Source organism: Rhynchophorus ferrugineus, unplaced genomic scaffold (genome assembly GCF_030347505.1).
Source record: "Rhynchophorus ferrugineus isolate W39M unplaced genomic scaffold, kcgeb_rfMv2 rfM3, whole genome shotgun sequence".
Classification (NCBI taxonomy): domain Eukaryota; kingdom Metazoa; phylum Arthropoda; class Insecta; order Coleoptera; family Curculionidae; genus Rhynchophorus; species Rhynchophorus ferrugineus.
Window position 1 is genome coordinate 3798498 of NW_027472582.1, and position 17844 is coordinate 3816341.

General features: G+C 31.3%; 2 protein-coding genes across 3 annotated transcripts in view; one reads left to right on the forward strand and one right to left on the reverse strand.

The window, feature by feature from the left end:
• The window catches only part of LOC143192501 (uncharacterized), a 38857-nt gene that overhangs the window by 5656 nt on the left and 15357 nt on the right, over positions 1-17844 (reverse strand). The window contains exon 1 of one of the 2 annotated variants that reach the window (XM_076397889.1): positions 14861-15002. The exons of the other annotated variant lie outside the window; for it this stretch is intronic. The gene's annotated coding sequence lies outside the window, so the exon portion shown is untranslated. Of the gene's footprint in view, positions 1-14860; positions 15003-17844 lie in introns of those variants that run through there. 2 annotated transcript variants of the gene reach the window in all.
• Positions 15872-17198, forward strand: LOC143194154 (transmembrane protein 248). Its single transcript, XM_076400740.1, has 5 exons — positions 15872-16194; positions 16265-16460; positions 16516-16706; positions 16760-16885; positions 16947-17198. Exons 1-5 carry the CDS (start codon positions 16036-16038, stop codon positions 17085-17087), a joined length of 813 nt encoding a protein of 270 aa, XP_076256855.1. The 5' UTR covers positions 15872-16035; the 3' UTR covers positions 17088-17198.

Genomic DNA, 17844 nt, shown 5'->3' on the forward strand with positions numbered 1-17844 from the left:
CTATTTTTTACCAGTGACTGTTTTCAGTCGCTATTTTTGGTTCGACTGATTTTATTACTATTTACTATCGACTGTTTCAGTCGTGTACTTTTAGTTACTATTTTTCGTTCTAGTTTCATTCGGTTGATTTTTCACGCTCTGGCTCTGTAGTCCTAGTCGAGAAAAAATTTGACTGAAGATAGTAATTACTATTTTCAGTCGCTAGTTTTTTGTCTATCGATTGTTTCGACAATTGCGACTATCGACTGTTTCGACTGTTTTCAGTCGATAGTTCCCAACGCTTGATTAGTGTCTCTTTTGTTAAATTGTATGATGTGTGGTTTAACCTTTTCAAATGGCTAAATGATAAACTAGAAATATTTTAGTAAATCTAATAAATTGGCATATAATAAATTGAGGAAGAAGTAATTTTCGCTTTTTCAAAGTGAATTTGTTCTAACTTATGAAATTTTTGTACAAGAAAACTGGACGAAGTGGTTATGACCAGTTTCTTTTGAAGCATTTTTGACAAAGTAAGTGTATAAATATGTGTGGTTGCGCTGATGGAAGTTCTATTGCTGCAGCAGTCGCAATAATTGCCATGAAGAATATTTGGCGTTTTCTTTCTTGGCGTCAATGGGATTTTGATAGAATAGTTTGGATTAGGCCTAGCCCTTCCCTACCTAATCCACTTGTTGGGACATGAATAAAAACTGCTACAGAAAACAATCTTTTTACAGGGTTTGATGAGTAGAAACTTGCGTTAGATTCTAGGAACACATTTTTTTATATTTCAATAGCGTTCAAAGAGTAACATTTTTGCTTTTATGGTTTAGAAATTCATTTTTAGTGTTCTATGTTTTTTTTTTTAATTTAACCCTAAGGCATGAATTTAAAAGTTTTGATTTATCTGCCTCTCATCTGTTGTAATGTTTTCTGGCAACCAACACATTTTGTAATAGGATGGTAGCAAGATGCCACTATTACTCTATTTATTTCAGATGACAGGTTAAAAAACGTATCAAACGATCTTTCTAAGCTGTTTTTTAGTTGTAAACATTAATATAATATTAAAATGCCTTAAGTTGCACTACATCTTTCTGAAACTTAGATGTAGCACAAGCCTTCGATAAAGTTTGACATGAAGACCTTGTTCATAAACTACAGAAAATGTTATCAAAAGAACACACCGAACTATTAAAATCGTACATTACAACGAGAATGTTTAGAGTCAAACAAGAAGAAGCTTACTCTACAATAAAAGAAGCTAAAGCATTTGTAATACAAGGAAGACAATTGAGGCTAATGCTTTATCTACTCTATACTTTTGATATACGATAAATGGAGAATATTACGATGGCTACATTTGCTGATGATACTGCGATTATAGATGTCGGAGACAATAGTGAAGAAGCCTCACGAAAATTACAAGAGACAAGTGACAATATAAATAATTGGACACAAGCTTGGAAAATAAAAATTAACGAAAGTTATCATTAGACAAATTGTAGGTTAGTCGGAAACGACTAGTAGCAATGTAATAATTAAATAATAAAAAAATTGTGGCACAAAAGGTATATAGCTATAATAGCTATATATTTCATTGGTTTTATATGTCAAAATAGTTTTAGAAAAGGATTTAAGAGCCTTTACAGCACTGTCTATGGGAAAGCAGAATAAAATCGATATATAAATAAAACAAGGTAGTCTTATTTCATTTTAATGTTTGTGTAGGACATGTAAGGGTTGATTATTCCAATGTTCTTATTAAATTCAATTTATGCAATCTGATTGCATTTCCATTTCCATAACATCACGGAAAATAATGAGTATCACGTCCCATTTCAACTGACAATTTAAAAATCGTGCACCCTACATTGGCCTGTCCGGTTATATCTCTTGAGATCTTGATTTATGTTCTACACTTTGATACAGGCGTAAAGTTCGCGAGTATTCTTCGAGATAATTTGGCCTGCTAATCTATTCGAAGCCCAGCCAAATTAAGAAGATACTAATCCGTTAATATAAATTTGACTACAACACGATATTTTTGAATAAAATTAGGGACTTTTCTCGTTTAAGTGTATTGTTCAGATAACGATTCAATCGTTGGTTTGGTTATGAACGTAATTTTTTAATATTATTTGGACCGTTGCTTCTTTGTTTTAGAATGATCTTTAAGTAATTTTTGATAAGACATAATTTATTACAGAACGGGGATTACCTTTTCAGACAAATAGTGTAAGATAGATTAATGAGATAAGATAAAATTAATCCTATACTTAAAAAATTTATTATCACGTGGAGATCGACCGACTATAAGGCCAAATCCTTTTGGTCGCAAGACAATGCTCTATGATTGGGGGGACTAGAGTGGTGTGGTGTATTACGAACTGTTAAAACTTGGTGAGACACTTAATAGTGATCGTTACCGATAACAAATTATCAATTTGAACCATGCATGCACCGAAAAACGTCCACAATGGGTCCGAAGACACGGTAAAGTTAATTTACACCACTATAACGCGTCGTCTTATAAAGAAAAGTCCCGGCCAAGGAAGCATTGAACTTGGACAGGACATATTATTGCATCTGCGGTACTCTCCAGACCTTATCCCGTTCGACAATCAACTTTTTGAATTAATATGACACGCGCTTGCAGAGCAGCACTTTGGCAATTTCGATCAGAAGTTAGAAAATTGCTCGATGATTATTTTTACTTAAAGGACAAACAGTTTTTTTTGGATAGCATCTGTAAAAAGCCTGAAAGATGGGCGAAATATATAGAATCAAATGGCCAATACTTTAAATAAATAAATTTTTCTATTTTCTTGAAAGTTATGTCTTTAAGTTATGACTTTTCGGTACATTTAATAACCTAATTACCGTAAATAAATTAAAAAGCTCAAGAAAATGTTCTACCGCAGAAAAAATGCTGGCATCATTAAACAATGTTTAAACCTGACTATTTCAAGACACTAGAAGAACTACGTGATGTTCAGACATCTATAATTCTGGATATTGAACAATACAACGACAAAGCCTTCGAAAATCACCTATAGTTTATTCAAAAATTTTTTACACATACGTCATCAAGATGTTTAATGTATTGCCTGCCGCAATTTGTAAATTCGTTTTAGAATCAAACAATATTTTCCTTCTCACTTTATACAGTTAAAAGGAGAAACAATACTATCTGATTAGTTCGAACACGTAAACGAATGAGCCTGTCAAAGACCTCCAGTTGTCAGACGCTTGCAAAATTCTTGAAAGTAATAGTGAGAAGATGTCATTAACTCTAACCTATAAACTATTGCAGCTGTATAATTAACTGTAGTTTTTAGATGTACTATAATGTTAAAATAAATTATATTTGACAACATTTTTGTTCAATTACCTTATTTAGATTTGAGTTTTGTTGTATGTCAAAGCCAAACTGAACCAAAACTCAGGATTGATGCGGCACCATTGCGACGTTTTGATGTCACAAATTTAAATGACGTATGTACAAAGTCACTTTGATCAGACTATATATAGTCTTTTATTATTTTACGATTCAATTTCATCAGTCTGTGATCTAGATCGTCATTAGGTCTTGAACTAAGTCTTATAGATATCTGGTAGCATATTTCTAGATAATTCTTTTAAGTACTCGTGATACCAAGCGATTAAAAGAAACAATTTCAAAAAACAACTTTTCGAAACGCGGGCGCTAGGAAACTAACAAACCATATCTTGGCCTCCTGTTATTAAAAACCATTGTTAGTTGATTGTTATTAATTTTGATCCCATAACAATTTAATTCATCGAACACTATAAATTTCGGTAAATTGGTCACTGAAGTTACGTAGATTTGTGTTATATCTTAAGCTTCATGCGATTAAAACATCTCAGACAAGAATATATGTAATAATAGCTTTAATTAACAAGTATTTATAAAATACCTGATGATATCAGGCTTCTATCCAGGTCAGAGCAGTTTTGGTAGATAAAGTAACTTAATTAACACGCCCGTACTATTTATTGGTTTAGTTAATGCACTGTTATTTATTGTTTTGGGTATTTTAGCGTTGAATAACACGTTATTTGAAGCAATTTAGGACTTCGGAGTGGCGGTATGTACATTTGGTACAATTACAATGTTTTAAATTATTTTAAAGGTTATGTCGTATGACTAAACTAAGTATTAGAAAAAATATGGGACTTTCAACGCCATTATTAGGAAGAAACCAGTCCATATTAACAGGTCAATTGAAAAGTCCCCGGCCTAGCGTAGCAAAACACATTTTTTTGCCCAAATTAGTTTTTTTATTTCAACATAATTCCGTTCAAGGATTATACATTGATTATAGCGACCCTCCAACTTTTCGATACCCATTTTTGTAGTACGATTTGTCCTTTGCTTCAAAATAGGCCTCAGATTAGACGATCACCTCTTCATTCGACGAAAATTTCCCAGCGAGCATTCTTTTGAGATCTGAGAACCGGAAATAGTCGCTGGGGGCCAGATCTTGAGAATACGGTGGATGGATGGAGTTTTTCCATTGTTTTCACTGACTTGTGACACGGTGCATTGTCTTGGGGAAGCATCACTTTCTTTTTCTTCAAATGCGGCCGTTTTTCGGCGATTTCGTCCTTCAAACGGTCCAATAACGCTATGTAATAGTAGCTGTTGGTGGTCCTTTTCCTGTTTCAAGGTAGTCAATGAAAATTATTCCATGCGCATCCCAAAATACAAACGCCATAATCTTGCCAACAGACTGTTGCGTTTTCCCACGTTTTGGAGCGGGTTCATCGCATGCAGTCACTCGGATGATTGTCGATTGGACTTCAGAGGGAAATGATGGAACCATGTTTCATCAATTGTCACATATCGACGCAAAAACTGTCGGGTTTATTACGCTTCTTCAAACACTGCTTCGAAGCTTCAACTCGTCCTTGTTTTTGGTTAAAAGTGAGCTCGCGCAGCACCGGCTTTGCACAGAGCTTTCTCCTACCCAAATATTCGTGAATGATATGATGTACACGTTCAGTTGATTTCTTTATAGTGTCTGCTACTTCATTCAATTTCAATTTACGGTCATTCAAAATCATTTTGTGGATTTTTTAATGTGTTCATCAGTAATAACCTCTTTTGTGCATCCACTGCGTTTACCGTCTTCGGTGCTCAGTTTACTCAAGTCCAAACTTAGCATACCAATCCTTAATGGTTGATTTTCCTGGGGCAGTATCCGGACGCTCGGCATCAAGCCAAGTTTTTGCTTCAACTGTATTTTTTCTCTTCAAAAAACAATATTTTATCAACACATGAAATTCCTTTTCATCCATTTTTTTTCACAAAGACAAAAGTTGCTTCAATAAAAATGCTATAATACACATTTTTTGAGGGTTAGGGCCAACTAAAAAAACATATGGATTTAATTCTAGTAGCGCCATCTATGTGTCAAACCGGGGAGTTTTCAATTGACCTGTTAAACCTAATTGGTGTAAATATATTTAAAAAGCCCAAGAAAAGACATTGTAGACCTACTAACATATTTGAAGTAATCTGATTACTTACGTATCAACTAGTGTCCTATATAAATCGATATAAAATAAAAATAATTATAGAGGGACTTCAACCCCTTCAAGTGCGACGTCTCACTAATCTCAACCGCTTAAAGTCCCATCAATAAATGCAAAGTTCAACGAAGCATTCACCTCTGATCGGAAAAAAATCGACTTTATTTATATCCGGAGGTCTACGTACAAACTAATGACATACGAATCTTTTTTAGGCATTTTTTTCCACCACCGATATAACCTTTTATCCAGGGTCACATCTAAATAGATTTCATAAAGGCGGCTATGGCAAGCCACTTAAAATGCTGGACACGCAACGTCTCCGGACTACTTTTTTCTCTGCGGTGTGACCAACCAGAGGTTCCAAGAAAGTTTATGTATATTGTTTCATAAATGAGAAAAAAATGACTAACGAATTCGAGACATCGGGCCACCTATTACTATGCTAATTCGATTTAGAGGAATTAAGGTTTTGTGTACAGCGCTGGATTAGATTGTTGCGCGTATAAGATGTAATCGGTCGGAATATGAGTCAAGATCAGGTTTTGTATGAATATAGATTGGGGAATGGGTTCAATGTCACCGATATTTATTATACAGGTCGTGACACCGTGCGTTTTGACGACATTACGTCAATTCGTGGGTGGTAAGGTCAACGATAAGATATAGATATAGTTTGGTTTTGATAACTTTTTATGCACTCCTGTAAATTGATTTTGAAGGATTTACAAGATGGTGTTACTGTATATTAAATCGCATAAGATATATTGGTAACCAATTTTATATTCAAGGAGAAATAGAGATTTAACTATATAGGAAATTTTGGGGAAATGTCTCGCGACGTCCAACATCTAGAGGAGGCTACTTTTAACATACTACATGCTTTAATTGCTACCCTACAAGACGGTGCGGGATCTGATTGGCTCACTTTGTTTCTATGGTACGTTTGTTGTTTATTTATTTTCAGCACCATTTTCAGAATGGCTGACATAAGGAATAGTGCGTTTTGAGATTATATTATTAGTTCATTAGCACGTATAAGTCGGTAGTATAAAAAGAAAAGTGAATTATCGATCTAGGAAGTGTTGTGTACCCGGATAGTAAAGAATTGCAGAAATCATTGGATCAATAGTTGCAGCTCCAATAAAATAATAGCTCCTGAATGCAAATCTATTAAGAGATAATTAACCGATATTCAGTACACGAGGAATATAAGGCATAGAATAACATATAAGGCATAGAATTCCTGTCTACATTAGCCAATCTACACTTTTGGTTAATAGTAAGTACATGCGATTTGAATCCTAATCCTTTTCCCATGACGTACTAACTAATATCTTTTAAATGTATATCTATACTAGCGACCCGCCCCGGCTTCGCACGGGTGCAATGCTGATACTAAATTAAATACACTAAAGAAAAAATATGAACGTTGTATATAAAAACATAGCGGCCCGCTCCGACTTTGCACGGGCATAAAATATATATGCCTATGTCACTCAATGAAAACATGATTAAAATCGATCCAGTATTTTTGGTTCATTCATTACTGCCCTTGGCCTGCACGCATTAAATTTGGAGTAAAACAATTCCTCTTCCCCTATACTTACTATGAAGATTTCCTGCTATCTTTGGAATATCTAAATTCATACAATTTTTGTTACATTGCACATTTTTAAACGCAAATTTTAAATTTGTAATATCTCCGAAAATATTTGTTTAATTTACATGCTGTAGGGAACCATATTGATCTATATTAATTGCACACTGTATTTAAGGTACTTAATTCGATAAGGATTAATGCCGTATTGCTTAAAATAGCTTCCTAAATAAGCCATTTTCTCACGTAAAAAGTAAACAATAAAAATGGTTAATGTGGGTTATCCCTAAAAGATAAACATATACCATCGTGGACTTTTTTGTAGACCTTTTTATGGTGTACAATACTGTAGTATATTAATTTGATCTAACTCGTAGGGTTAGGCAGCGTTTTTGCTAATTGCTAAATAAGCCTAAAAAAATAGGTTAATTTACGACATCACGTTAGAAACCTCTAAAATTAGCAATGTTGCCTTAGTATATTATGCATGTATTATACATATAGACCTTCCTCTTGAATCACTCTATCTATTGAAAAAAACCACATCAAAATCCGTTGCGTAGTTTTAAAGATTTAAGCGCACATAGGGATATAGTTACAGAAAAGGCGACTTTCTTTTATACTATGTAGTGATATGTATTCTTTATTATCAATTAAATAACTCGTCTTTGATATTAATTTACTCAAGGAAGAGAGAAAATAAATTGTATTTAATTTACAACCTTGTTTTCTCTCCAGCATCTCAACAGATAATTTTATTTGGATCATAAATATGTTGTAGCTCATGAATTCAAGAATATACATCTTCGGGTAGTATGTTTTAAAAATCGTTTGAAACGCTCAACATAAGTTAATTTTTTTATTTCATTAGCCTTTAGGAAATTGTGAAGAGGATAAACATCTTTAAATCATTTACATTCTATACTAACGGGGGATGACTCTATAACTGCAATTCCAGATGTTCATATATGAATAAACGAATCAAGGAATATCGAATGCCCCAGAAAATTGTTTTATTATAATCTCAGTAGGTCTTTTTATTTTAAACTCTTTTATTTTATCCCGCGATATTGCCACATCGATAATGTAACATATGTTTGTCAAATATCTTTAAAAAATGTAAATTTAAAACCTTTTAACTGTACACTACATAATGATTTTGCAGATAGAACGTTACAAATAGTAAAATGTACTATTATTGCATTCGTTGAATTAATAGCAGTTTGCTTTTATGCAGATTTAGTCATAGAGAAATAGAGATTTAACTTCATAGGAAATTTTAACACATTACTTATTACACATTACACAGATTTTTGATCGTTACCATGTGAGACATTTTTGTGATACATTTAAACTTTCCTTTAAGTACTTATGAACAATTTAGTGGCGGTGAAAATAATACCATGAGCCCAGAATATGTAAAAATGGAAGTGGATCAAAATCAAAATTATATAGAAGGTAAATTGAAGGAGTCATTCACATTTCTGTTCATAATTGTTACCATTAATTTCTAAACTGTCTTACTATATTTGTAGTGCCTATTTTCATCGTTCCAGGCCCACAACCAGGGTGTTCGAAGCAATTATCATCGACATTTGAACAAACTCCACAAGGTAATGGTAAAGTTTGTATTCATTCAGCCAGTATCCCCCTTTCTGCTCATTCTTACTGATAATTATTTAACTCTATAACTTCAGTCCAGATGTTTCCATAAGAGCAAACAAAGTTTTACGTTGTACCGTAGTGTACATCTCAGGTTATTTAGTAAAACTTTTCAAAAAAGAAATTAAGTGAGATTTTTGTTTACATATAATTGTGAATAAATCAGCAGACCCAGAAATTGAGACTGATTTTATAGAGGCAAGAGAATATCTCGTGCCCCAGACTCTAACAAAAATTTTTGTCAAATGTTTAAAAAAAGTAAATTTTAAATCCTTCAATTGTACATTCCATAATGATCTTTTGGATAAAATATTAAAAGTACTAAAGGAGAGATGGAAGAGATAATTTTGATTTGCAATGCACCAACGTTTTTTACTTATGGTTTTATATATATGTATATAATATTTATATTTTATAGATATATTTATTTTTATATTATATTTATATTTTGTAAATAAATTTACATTATAAATTTATATTTATTTATTTTTAACTATTATGTTTATATGTATATTTAATTGAATTTAATTTATTAAATTTATATCAGAAAAAATTGTTTTTTATTTAAATTTCATTGGTCAATTAAACATGACGTCAAGGCTGTCACGTGCCAAACATTACTAATGAGCCAATGAAATGTCTTTACAGTAAAATATTTTTCTTACAAGTGCCTATAATAGAGATTTAAATTGACCAATCAAATTACTTGAATGGCCCATTATGGCTCCCTCTGGATGTTGGGCAGAGCAAAACTTTGCGCCAGAGTCCCCTATTGAGTTTCATCTCTATTACTCTATGGACATAGTATGAAGGAACAAAAAGATAGGTACTTTAATAGATCTTATTTAAATTGATAGCACTAAAGAACTCATACCTTATCACATTACTTATCTCACCGATAAAGATAAAGAATATTTACAGTAAAATTATTTACAATCCCTATAATTTTCATCACCATGTCGTTATTTGAGGTGAAGTGACAACAAAAAGTATGAAAATTGCAAAAAAATCTAAAGAAGTTATTGAAAAAGTGTTATTAGTTTTCCCTCGAATAAAGCTGCAATTCTCAAAATATATGTAATTGGTGGTGAAATAAACGAAACTCTATGTTAAATTGCTTGAGAATTTATAGTTTTTAGGATATGTGACGTAAACTAAAATCCATTAATTTTTGGAAAATACACTTTAGATTACTTGTAACTAAAAATTGTATAAAATAATACTACCATTCAACAAATCTCAACGTAAATTTCTTAATAACCTCTGCAATTTTTATTAAGCTACATTTATTTGAATATTAATAACAGCAAGAAACTTTAAATTGATAAAAAATTGCAAATGTTCACGACTATGTACACGTGGAAAAAATGTAAAAATGTCTTTGGATAAAGATAGAGCTGTCGATATATATGTATTGTGGGGTGAAACATATGAAAATCCATGTTCAATTGCTTTAGAATGTATAGTTTTTAATATGCTTGAAATAAACAGCAATCCCAGGCAGATTTGGTAATAATGGTTTCAAATGGTTTCATTCATTTTTCTCTATATTATTTAAAAAGTGAATGCGTGTTTAACTGCAGAAAAAATGCTGTTCTCTTTAAACAATCTATAAACCCGACTTTTTAAAGACACTAGAACTATTTGATGTTCAAAACATCTATAATTATGGATACTAAACAAAGCAAGGACAAGGTTGTTAAAAATCACCTATATAGCCTTAAAGGTTAGGTTTAATATTTTACCATTCGATTTTATCAGCTTGTAATTTAATACAGCATCACTAGGCCTTGAACTATGTCTGACAGGTATTTTGTACAATAACTCTAGATAATTCTTTTTAAGTACGCGTGATATCAAGTGATTAAAAGAAACATATCAAAAAACAATTCTTTGACACAGGGACTTACTAGGAAACCACAAAACCATATCTTGACGTCCTGTTTTTAAGCCATTGTTGGTGGAGTGTCATTAATTTTGATACTATTACAATTAAATTCACGCGACTGAAATAACTCAGAGAAGAATGACACGTATTAATAGATTTAATCAGCAAATATTAATAAAACAAACGATGCTATCAGGCTTCTATCCAGGTCAGAGAAGTTTTGGTAGTTAAAGTAACTTAATTAACACGCCCGTACTATTTATTTGTTTAGTTAAGGCACTGTTATTCATTGTTTTGAAATCCCCGGCCCGACATATAGATGACGCTAAATAAACCAGAATTTTTGAGTCGATATGTGACAATGGCGGAAACATGCCTCCATCATTTCACGCTGAAATCCAATCGACAGTCATTCGAGTGCACTGTACACGATAAACTCGCTCCAATGCGTTGGAAATCGCAACAGTCGGCTAGCAAGTTTATGGCGTCTGTATTTTGGGATGCGCATGGAATAATTTTCATTGACTACATTGAAAAAGGAAGTACCACCAACAGCGACTATTATATTATAGCGGTATTGGACCGTTTGAAGGACTAAATCGCCGAAAAACTGCCGCATTTGAAGAAAGAGAAAGTGCTGCTTCACTAAGACAATGCACCGTGTCACAAGTCAGTGAAAACGATGTAAAAAATCCATGAATTGGGCTTCGAATTGCTTCCTTACCCATCGTATGCTCCAGATCTCACCCCCAGCGACTATTTCCTGTTCTTAGATCTGAAAAGAATACTCGCTGGGAAGAAATTTTCGTCGAAGGAAGGGGTGATCGCCGAAACCGAGGCCTATTTTGAAGCAAAGGACAAATAAATCGTACTACAAAAATGGTATGGAAAAGTTGGATCGCTATAATCAGTGTATCATCCTTGAAGGGAATTACGTTAAATAAAAAAAACTAATTTTGCCAAAAAAATGTGTTTTACTATGGTAGGCCGGGGACTTTTCAATTGACTTGTTATCTCAAGCAATTTAAGATTTGACTGTGGTGATATTTAGATTTGGGACGTTTTTTAATTATTTTAAAGTCGTTATAATGTATTCCCAACTATTTAAGTAAAGTTTGCTAATGTCTGGTTCCGCACCACTTCATAGGGGACGCTTTTGTTAAGAAAATTTTGGTTTACAACATTTAGCGGTATATTATAACCCCTATTTATTGTCACTAATGTTTTGAGAATTTTGCAGACATTTGACAACATGATCCACAAATAACCCAAGTCGAATTTTATTACCAGTATAAAAAAATTTTTACGTATATCTATAACGTGCATTGGCTGTTTTATTGGACGACGTCTACAATGACATTTCGACACAATTTTGCATTTCTTTAGTATACCCTGAAATTTAGATTTCATAACGACATTTTTCTGACGTATCTGTCAGATATATTCTATCGAAAGTTTATTTTTTGCTGGAAGTATTTTTCCTTAAACTATTATTTAAAACAAGTGAAGAATAATAAAGAAGTTTAGAATAACTTTTTGACATGTGACAGTTATCATTTATTTGCGACGTCAGCGTCATCTGTAGAGAGAGAAACATGTTACTTTTGACAATATATTATGTGAAAATTTGACAGTTTCATCATAATGGCAATATTTATAAATGCATCAAAAAATCTTCAGTTAGTTTGCCGTTATACTTATATGTAATCAAAGGGTTATTGAGTAAATATATGGAATACTATCCTGGAAACCTCTTTACGATCCCAATGAAGGCCTCGCGTGCGTGTAAGGGCCCTCACAAAGGAAAAACCGGAAATGACCCAATGGTCGGCCTCAAGAATTTTTTTTCATTTCGCCATACAAACAAACGGTTTTTTCGATGACAGAATGTGGTAAAATCGCTTGGAAAACTGGAGTACCGTGTGTGATTTATTTTCGCATCGATAACTGACTTTTATTTATTAAGGTCAACTGATTTTAAATGTATGTATGTAGAGATCGCCGATTATGCTTCTGGGTCAGATTTTAGCGATACATGTTTGCTTTGTTTATTGGCACTTTTTAAAATTAACTCCGTTACTTTATTGTGTTTTGTAATAATAATAAAGCGCAGTAAATAATTAAAAATACACATAGTATAAAAACAGTTTATATAACGCGCAACTGTAATATTTGTTGCAAATATATAACATAAACGTATACAGGCCACTAAACATACACACTATTATATAAATTATTAATCTCCAACTGTAATTATATATTTAAAATTAAAGATTATAATATATATTAAATTAAATGAATATGTGATACCAATCAATTTTAATGGAAACTAAAATACATGTATTAGTTTAGTATAATAGAGTTATAGATAATATATAGCCTAAAATGACAAAGCTTTTAATAGCTCATAATGACAATATAGGCAACCAGATATATACACATCTAAGTACTTTTTATATTGGCCTTGTATACTGAGTTAATTATTTTTATTATATTAATGTGGCAGTTATATATTACACAAACTTTTAAAACAGAGGACGCAGCTGACAATTTAATGTGTTTTTAATAACGCACCCTGTAATTTAGACACCATTTAATCATTGTTTCCTGGATTGTACAATATCGAAAAGTCCTTCAGCAAGATGTGCACCGGCTTTTGTCACAGTGGATACTTTTTTACAATAACCGTTACAATTTTATTATGGATCGATGGTATTGACCTTAGATGTACGAGGGATTTTCATAAAATGTTTGTTTCCGTTATTAGACAACCAGCAATATTATGAAGAGTATCTTTTTTTGTTATTTCTGATATATTAATTTAGTTCGTCAATAAAATTGATTATCTAAGAATATTATTATTCAATATATTATATTTGTTGTTTTTATAATTATGTTGTGCAGGGTATTTTAATATTGGTGCAAATTACAATTGTTATTATAACTGTCACATTCATAATAATAATGGGACATTTTGGCAATATATAAATTGGGTAATTAATTAATTTGTATTGTTATTGCAGATAGTTCGTATGTCTGTATTGAAATACTACACGTTTTAAAGCACTGAATACTCGTAACTAATGCCTTAAAAATCATCCACCCGTGGATTGTGACGTATAAATTAAGTTTAATTAGCGAGTGATTTCTTGGAAAAATTTTCAAACAAATCAATGTTGTTTCGTATGTGGAGCACTTGTTTGTTTGCGCTTAAATTCAGGAAATGCCTACATGGTTCACAATGACGAACCTTTATTTCCGTTCTATTACTGGACCGTTACCAAATCAGGTATCCTCTCGCTTTCTGGTGAAATATTGGCAATATAAAAGTACATATTTTTTATGCTCACTAACTGATTTTTCAGTAATTTCAACATAAAATTCTTACACGAATTAGTGAAGATATTTATTTAATTTTCATAAAAATCACTATTCACTTAAATGTATTATTTAACAATTTGGGGTTATTGAGATTTTGACAAACGTCATGTTTGACGTTTATGTAAGCGCGATTAGATGTCGCATCGTTTTCATATTACTAAATAATATTTTTTCTATTTTGATTGAAATTTAAGGTATTTGAAAGTTTCTCTCTAAATTAAAATTCCGTATTGTAAGAGATTGTAAAATAATTAATTATTTATAATATCGACAAAATTTAGTTTATCGTATATTTAATTAACAAATAATTAAATGTTGTATATTTAACATTAACTGTACATAATCATTGTTGATATCAAGTTGTCATAGAATTGAATAACAGCTGCTACCCTGTAACTGAAGTTTAGTTTGTCATAAGACGGAACTGCATTTTCTATCTATGCAACAAGCTATATAATTGATTTAATATTCTCTGTAATTGTGTGGTTGTTATTTTTTTATTGATTTGTGATATTTATTGGCACTGGCATAGTAAGTGTTGTTTTTTACATGTTATTATTGTATATGTTTGTTTTGTATTATATAATATTCTTAAAACTTCTCATTTGAATAATTTATTTTTAAAATATCTCTTAAACATTTTTATAAAGTATATTTTATAACTTTTGTTGTTGTTTTTTATTATTTAAGATAGGAGAGAGCTTGTAAATTTAATTTCTCTAGCATAGGGGCTAGAAATAGTCAATATTGACTTAAAATTAATTACTAGGATGAAAATAATTACTCACCCTTTCCGCTGTTGTCCAATATCGGTTTCGAAATACTGAGATGTTAAAACAAACGATCAACTTTTACTTTTTATGATTTTTTCAGCGAAAATCACATATTCGTGCGTCCAAGCAACCAGAACCAAACAATAGAACAGATGCAGCCGCAATATAAAGTGGAAATATTACGAATTTAAATGCCGATATAGCGCTGCTTCTATTTGGTGTTGCAGGATATTCGTTCTGGTCGAAATGGTACAATACGCTGGACTTTACGCGACAAATATCGAACAATGAAGTAAATGACCCTTTTGGTGGTGGAGGTGGTGGTGCAATTGCGACGGCAGAATAAGAAATACGGGCGGAGTGCTCCCGAGGAGGGTAGTTTTTCATTTCGTTGTGGTGGGGTGCGTTGCTTGTGAAATTATGCTGACGATTGGTTTGCGGATTTTTTTTCAGCCCTTAATTAAACTTGTTAATTATCAACTGAATAATGTATATAACAATAAATAAATTTAATTATTATTCAGTATTTGGTGTTAAAGTTCTTTATATCGATACCATTTATCGCTGTTTTTTTCTTATAATATTAATTCCAGGAAACTTATTAATATTTATTAGTGATTCATATAACACAATGTTAATATTGACCATATATTCATTTAAAATATACCAATTTATGAAATAATTATATTTCTTTTACCGTTTTGTCTATAACATTTGGCATGTTTCAAAATATATTGAATAAAAACTAAATAATACATAACATTATGCAACCAATTTTAATGAACTCTTTCTGATATCAATATTATATATCTCATTATTATTTGAATACTAATTCTAAAAAATGTGTTGATTTATTAGATATTCGTCATTTATGTACACATCTATTATGAATGTCTGTGTTGATATTAACTGTTTTTTTAAATAAAAATCTATGTATTTAGTGAAACGTTATAATTCTTTATTGTCTTGTAATTATATATTTATGAATATATATAAAAATCAAAAATTACTTAAAAAGTATGCAACCAGTTAAAAACAATTTTAATGTTTTGGTTCTGACAACTTTAACCTCAACGTTAAACTTCAGATAAGAATGTAAATAATGTGATTATAAATTTAGAATTATTTAATAAACATCCATGTTTTCTATTCTTTCATTTGAATACCATATTAATTGATTTGTGTGCATTATGGTATCGACACCGGTACAAAATTTTAGTAACTTTTTGAAAAATAGGCCTCCGCTGGTGATTTTTTTGCTTTGCTTGGTAGTTTTGGCCGTTTCAACGTTTTATTTTGCTTTTGAGGTTGAAAGCAACGATCCCATCATAGACAGTGATAAAAAACATGTAGGTACTACACCTTATTTAATTTTTACTTATCCATATTGAAGCCTTTCTAAGGTTGTTACTGTTTTAGGATTGGGTTAAGTTAGTAAAATATTTGAATACTATCGACATATGTATTAGTTTAGCAAAGTGGACTGAAGAAATTGATGAGAAAAAATATGCTGAAGCTGGACCTGAAGAACAGATTGTACATACATCAATGCAAATTGAAGATTCGACTTATCTAGAATCTTTTAACCAAATCAATGGTTATTTAACTGTAGAGGGTAAGTCTATTATTTTTAGTTGATTAAAAGTATATTACTCAATGTGTACTTTTAGGTTGGCTTCCAGTTTCTTGTCAAGATAATAACAAATTTCCAAAAAACTTGACCGTTCTATTCAATACATCGCAGCTGGATAAACTGAATGATTCACAAAATGTTTGTGTTACAATTAAAGGACCTGCACAATATTTGCCTTATTTTAAAGAGTCTCCTTGTGAGCCTGTTGTACATTCACAAAATGTTAAGGTACAAGAATGCTTCTTTGAGATTTTCCGTCTTAATTTCAATGATTTTTTCAGGGCAATGTGGGATATTTGTCTTCCAAATTGCGAAATAACAATGATGAATCTTTTTGTGATAATGGAAAAATTGTGAAGCTTATTTTTGACATGAAACATACTGATATAGCGAACTATATAAGTGATGTAAGTTTTATTTAAGAAGTGTATGTAGATATTTTATTGTTATATTCTATGAATGTTCCAGGATGTGAGGACACAGATCTACATTCATTTAATGTGGTGCAGTTACTCACTGGTTATTGTTATTTTTATTATCCTGATATATGCAATTGTAAAAAAGTCTGAATACTTGGAGAAGAAGGAAATTAATGTGAGGCTTCTGTGAGCTTTAATTAGTCAATTACTTTTTCTGATTACTATATCTAGTATATAGTAGACTATAATGCTTATGTAAGATATTTTTGGTGATAAATTATGCCTTACGTTAACTTAATAATTTTGTATTTATTATTGAATTACCTTTTCCTTTTTTATAGTCTTTGTAATACAATCAAATTGCTGTTAATTAATACAATTAAAATTATATTAAAAGTTAAATTTATATGGAGAAGCGGAGAAACCTACGTTTAATACGTAGGCAGTCATCCAAGTAGTGCAATTAGTTGTCGTGGCGCATTCGCCATTTTTTTGTAACAGTTAAATGTCTGGATATTCTGGATAATGTCTTCATTTGCAGTTCTACAATATTTTTATATTATTATTTAAATCCGCGGTCTTTAGTTAAATAAAACTGTCGCATAGAAATTTATTCTATATTAAGGAGAATTGAAGATCCTAACGAACAATTGAATAGAGTTTAGATTAGGCAATTGATTTCAGCGAAAAAGTAAGATCAATTACAGTGGTAGTTTAGAAATAGTAGTTTGAAAGATTATACTTTGGTATGTTTGATTTATACCAAATCACATATTCTTTTGTTATTGTTCATTTGATTTTTAAAAGTTTTTTCAACTGTTTCATTAAATTTTAATATGATAGCCATTGCAAGGAATTAAACCAAATAACAAGTTAAGGGTGAATGTTACTCAGCTGCAAAGTAAAATAATATATAATGAAATCTAATTAAGTAATTTAAGCAGGCA

Excerpts from the sequence above, each read along its gene's own strand:
- LOC143194154 (XM_076400740.1), top strand. The coding sequence starts at position 16,036 with ATGGTATCGACACCGGTACAAAATTTTAGTAACTTTTTGAAAAATAGG. Across the intron at positions 16,461-16,515 it reads TGGTTATTTAACTGTAGAGG|GTTGGCTTCCAGTTTCTTGT; the intron begins GTAAGTCTATTA and ends GTGTACTTTTAG. Across the intron at positions 16,707-16,759 it reads TACATTCACAAAATGTTAAG|GGCAATGTGGGATATTTGTC; the intron begins GTACAAGAATGC and ends TGATTTTTTCAG.